This window comes from Octopus bimaculoides, chromosome 27 (assembly GCF_001194135.2).
Source record: "Octopus bimaculoides isolate UCB-OBI-ISO-001 chromosome 27, ASM119413v2, whole genome shotgun sequence".
Lineage (NCBI taxonomy): Eukaryota > Metazoa > Mollusca > Cephalopoda > Octopoda > Octopodidae > Octopus > Octopus bimaculoides.
In genome coordinates this window covers 8,760,639-8,765,898 of record NC_069007.1, presented here as the reverse complement: position 1 = coordinate 8,765,898, position 5,260 = coordinate 8,760,639, and the positions used below count along the sequence as shown (strand labels likewise).

The 5,260-nt window shown below is 39.6% G+C and overlaps 1 protein-coding gene across 1 annotated transcript in view; it reads left to right on the top strand.

Moving 5' to 3' along the window:
* Window positions 1-956: 956 nt before the first annotated feature.
* Window positions 957-5,260, top strand: part of LOC106868915 (deleted in lung and esophageal cancer protein 1 homolog) — a 52,491-nt gene continuing 48,187 nt past the window's right edge. Inside the window, exons 1-3 of the mRNA XM_052977127.1 lie at window positions 957-969; window positions 1,923-2,036; window positions 4,148-4,204. Coding sequence (XP_052833087.1) covers window positions 957-969; window positions 1,923-2,036; window positions 4,148-4,204 — 184 coding nt within the window. The remainder of the gene's footprint in view (window positions 970-1,922; window positions 2,037-4,147; window positions 4,205-5,260) is intronic.

Sequence of the window (5,260 nt, the reverse complement as noted above, 5' to 3'; positions counted from 1 at the left end):
AAAAGCACCCACTACACTCTCTGAGTGGTTGGCATTAGGAAGGGCATCCAGCTGTAGAAACTCTGCCAAATTAGACTGGAGCCTGGTGTTGCCATCCGGTTTCACCAGTCCTCAGTCAAATCGTCCAACCCATGCTAGCATGGAAAGCGGACGTTAAACGATGATGATGATTGTTATTCTGCCGAGTTCGACTTTGCTTTTCATCCTTTCAGTGTAGATAAATTAAGTACCAGTGAAACACTGGGGTCAATATAATTGACTCATTCCCTCCCCACAAATTTCAGGCCTTGTGCCTATAGTAGAAAGGATCATTGTTATTATTATTATTATTATTATGATGGGTTATATTGGGTGCTTGCTTCCCAACCACATGGTTCCAGTTTCAGTCCCATTGCATGTCATCTTGGGCAAGTGTCTTCTACTACAGCCTCGAACTGACCACAGCCTTGTGAGTGGATTTGGTAGATGGAAACTGAAAGAAGCCTGTCCTCTGTGTGTGTTTCTTTCTGTCTGTGTTTATAGTCTTCAGCAAGGCTGTACCAACAGTTAAAGAAAGATTTTGTAGAGAGAGAGTGGAGGCAAGAAGAAGAGAGAGGGGGGAGAGGGAGAAGGAGAGAGTGGGTGCGAAAGGGAGAGAGAGGGGAATTAACAGATGTTATCAACAGGAATGTGGTACAAATGAATTCAAAGACACAGTTTTCAGTGAGACCCTAAAAGCAATTAACAGTTATTTTGTTGTTACTGCCTGCTGCCTCTAATTACTGTTTATAATATCTAATAACATTTAAGGGGCCACAATGAAGCATCTCCAATACACTCCATAGGATTATTGGAAAGTGGAAGGGCATCAATTTGTAGCAGTTATGCCAAATGACGCATAAGCATCTGTCTACGGAAGTGACATGCCCCAGCTTGAGATGAGTTAGACTGGAATGAGCCTTCTAACCCATGTCAGCATGGATAATGGAAGTAAAGCTGATGAGGATGTGTGGTTAAGAATCTTGCTTCCTTACCATGTGGTATTGAATTCAGTCCCACTGCATGGCACCTTGGGGAAAGTGTCATCTACGATCATCCCGGGTCAACAGATGCCTTGTGAATGAATTTGGTAGATAGAAACTGCGTAGAAGCCCATCATAAATATATAGATATATGTATGTGTATTGGTGTTTGGCTGATCTCAAGAAAACCGTACCCTGCAGCAGAAGTGTTATAACTGATCCTGCAGGTGGTGTGAGGCACTCATAACAGTGTCATCTAAATATGTCAGTGTGGTGCCACATAAAAGTGCCTGTGTGACGCCATGCAAAAACGCTCATGTAAAAGATCCCATGTGATGTCACATAAAAATGCCCATGCGGTGCCATGTAGAAGTGCCTGTACAACACCACACAAAAGTGCCTGTGTGGTGTCACGTAAAAGTGCCCATGTGACACCACATAAAATTGCCTGTGAGGTGCCACATAAAAGCACCCAGCACACTTTGTAAAGTGGTTGGTGCTAGGAAGAGCTTCCAGCTGTAGAAACCATTCCAAATCAGACAGGAGTCTGGTGCAGTGCCACCACCCAACTTGCTAGCTCTGGTCACACTGTCCAACCCATGCCAGCTTGGAAAATGAACTTTAAATGATGTGTGTGTGTGACTGAATCCTTGCCTTGGTATTGTGCAATAGTTTAAAACCTTGTTTTGCCATTCAAGCTGAATCGTTCGTTTCCAGTTTTCAGTGAAGAACACAACTGGCAATGAGGAAATATTTCCTTACCTGGAAACAGGTGAGATTTAGTGCCAGGAAGGGTACCCAACTGTAGATAATCTACCTCAACAAATTCTGTCTGACCCATCTTAAGCACTGAAAGGTGAACGTTAAAAAGATAATGATTAAAATTTTAGTAATTAAATCTCATTTCCTGCATCTTTTCAGGATTCTCCTGCTACCGGTCGTATGTTAATTCCAAGTTACTCAAAGAAAATGGTCTGATTGTTCCAGATGATTATATAAAAGATGAAATGACAGAGATTTCCAAAAAATTACTGAGTAAGGGTTTTTTATCGTTTCTCTTTTTTTTTTTATTTTTTACTCTTTTCAAAATGTCTTTGAGAATTCTTCACTACTTTTGAAATATTTTGTATGTGTTTGTTCCAATTTGGTAGACTGGCAGATACATGCATATATGCACAGGCATCAGAAAGGAAAAAGAGAAAAGTCCAAAGAAAGAAAAAAAAAATCATCAACAAAGTTCTTTTTGAATCTAAAATATACTCTCCATTTTCTACAACACTCTTCCATCTATCTGGCAGACATCCAAGGCCCCTTTTCCAAAATTCACTTCTCCGTGATGAAAAGTATTCCTCCAGTATTGTTCTGACGTCGTCTATAGAATTAATATTTTTCTGTCCAAATGATTTTGAAGACTGCAGAATAAATAATAACCAGATAGGGCAATGTCCAGTGAATATGGTGGGACAAAAAATGGTTCATTTGTGAGATGTGACAGCAAAGAAGAAGAGCACACATTCACTCTCTACATGTAATTAGACTTGGACAGTTTGTGAGGAACCCATTGACCCAATTTGCTGACCTTTCCAATGGCATGCAGGTGTCAATGAATGGTTGACTGACCAAATCCAAGCTTCTCTGCTAGTTCCTGAACAGTTACAATGAAATTTTGTTCCACCAGGGTTTGCAGGACATCCTCATCGATCTCTTCAGATCTTCCAGGATGAGGCTCGTCTTCTAGGCTGTAGTTTCCGGCTCAGAATTTCTGGAGCCACCATTGACACTGGCTAACGCTCATTGTCCAGTCCCCATATACAGCATTTGTATTCCTCGCACTTTCCGTTGCATTGTTGCCTTTATTGAACTCATAAAGCAAAATATACCAAATATGTTTCTTTGTCACTTCCATTATAGCTTTGAAAAAATTACTGTTAAAATCGAACTGTACTCTTCAAAACTTGCACTAAGAATAAGGACAAGGTAAAATTGCTACCTGCTTTTATAGCAGGTTGATGCAGGTAGTTTATCCTGTCCCTCTCTGACTTTTAGTTCATGTAACTGAAAAAAACCACATTATTTATGGGATGATCCACTACAACATTTTATGTGTGCTTCTATGTGTGTGTGGTCGTATGTGTTTATGTGGTTTGTGTGTGTGTGTGTGTGTGTGGTTGTGTGTGTGTGTGTAAATGAATTGTATCTGTCGATAAATTGCTGCAGATGAACTGTAGACAAATTCGCTGGATATGTATGTGTGTATGTATGTATGTGTGTATGTATGTATGTATACATGTATGCAAAGGTACATGAAGCCCAGTTACAACTACAGCCGGCTATTGCTGGTAAAGGTTTTAGCTGCCAATTCTGTACAAGACATTGTAGATCTTTAGCTGGGCTAAAAAATCACATTCAATCAGAGCACCATTAACAGTTAACCCTCAGGCAATGGCCATACTCAGTAACGAGGGGGCAGCCATCATATATGTAAGTATGTATCGGTCTTTCTTGGGTGCTACTGGTGACATGTAACCCAGTACAACCTGTTGTTTGGTCAGGTTGTTGGCAACTAAACTGGTGAGCCCATCAAGCTTGCTTGGTGATGAGGGTAATTGTTGGACACCCTGCAGAATGAAAAATAAGACCTGTCAAAGGGCAGAAAAACTCATGAGCAGTCAGTGGCCATCCAACAATATGTGTACATGTGTATGTATGCATGTATGTAAATATGTGGAAATACCTGGGCTGGTGACCAGGCAGGCATTTGGCCCACTGGGAGTGAGAGGCTCTTCTGTTGGGAAACGCTGAGAGAAAACCTGTGACACTGGCAATATTCGATGATGTAGACTAGTTCTTTTCAAGTTTATGCTGTCCATGTTCAGAGAGTGGGATTGGATTTGTGCAAATCCTTTCCCCACGATAAAAAAAAAATCATAATGCACAGGATGAAAATTAAGTAAAACCTATCACAAAAATGGATGGTCGTAGCCTTCGCATGTGTGGGACTTTCGATCAGACGATGGCAATACTTGAACACGAGTTTGCAGTCATCATCATGTATGTATGTAGCTGTGGGAGACTGTGTGTGTGTGTTGTGTCATTTAAGCAAGACCTATTTGTCTTATAAAACAAGGTTTGTTTCTTAACTCTAGAGACTTCAGCCAAGAAATTCCCAAGATACAAGGAGCGAACACCATTACGTCAATTAGGTAATTATATATTATATATTTACATTCTTATAATGCTATACATCCTTAGACAAACCAGTATATATAATATTTTCCCTTATATCATTATACACTCTTACACAAACCTGGTTTACACATTAATAAATTTTTAGTTCTTCATCATGTTCAACACACACAAACCACATACAGTAATGCTTCAATATATGAATTAATTTCTTCCCAGAGATCACTTGTAAAGCGAAAACTCGTCCCATAGTATAAATGACATTTTATGCCGTCATTTTACTCTGTCGCTGTGCAGACACATCAGAACTAGTGTTGCCACGCACACAAAATAGCTGTTTAACCTTTTTATATTGATTATAAAATAAAATTTGTAAATCTAGGGTCTTGTAATGTAGATCCTCATAAAGTGAGGGGTTACTGTATATAAATTAATTGTGACATTATTTTTATAATTCATTGAAACAAAATCAGTATATTTCAACAGAAATATGGTAAAAAAAAAAAGTGGGGTTCGTCTTTTGGAGACAGATCTTATAGATAATTCAAAGGAAATATTTCCTGTAAATGCATGTGCCAGTGCCACATAAAAAGCACTCAGAACATTCTGTAAAGTGTTTGGCATTAGAAAGGGCATCTGGCCATAGAAATTATGCCAAAGCAGACAACTGGTGTCTCCACAGTTCCCCAGCTGGCCAACACCTGTCAAACCGTCCAACACATGCCAACATAGAAAACGGATGTTAAATGATGATGATGATGATAATGAAATAATGATGACAGTCTCGTTATAATTCTACTTATTTTGGGAAGGCAGTGAGCTGGCAGAAATGCTTGGCAGTATTTCACCTGTCTTGATGTTTTGAGTTCAAATTCCGCTGAGGTCGACTTTGACTTTTATCCTTTTGGGGTCAATAAATTAAGTACCAGTTGAACACTGGGGAGGATGTAATTGACTGGCCTCCTCCCCCCAAATTTCTGGCCTTGTGCCTAGGGTTGAAAAGAATTCTGTTTATTTTGGGGGCTAAATCCTATTATTTTGTATCTTTTCTCTTTTTCACCCGTTTCAGTCAT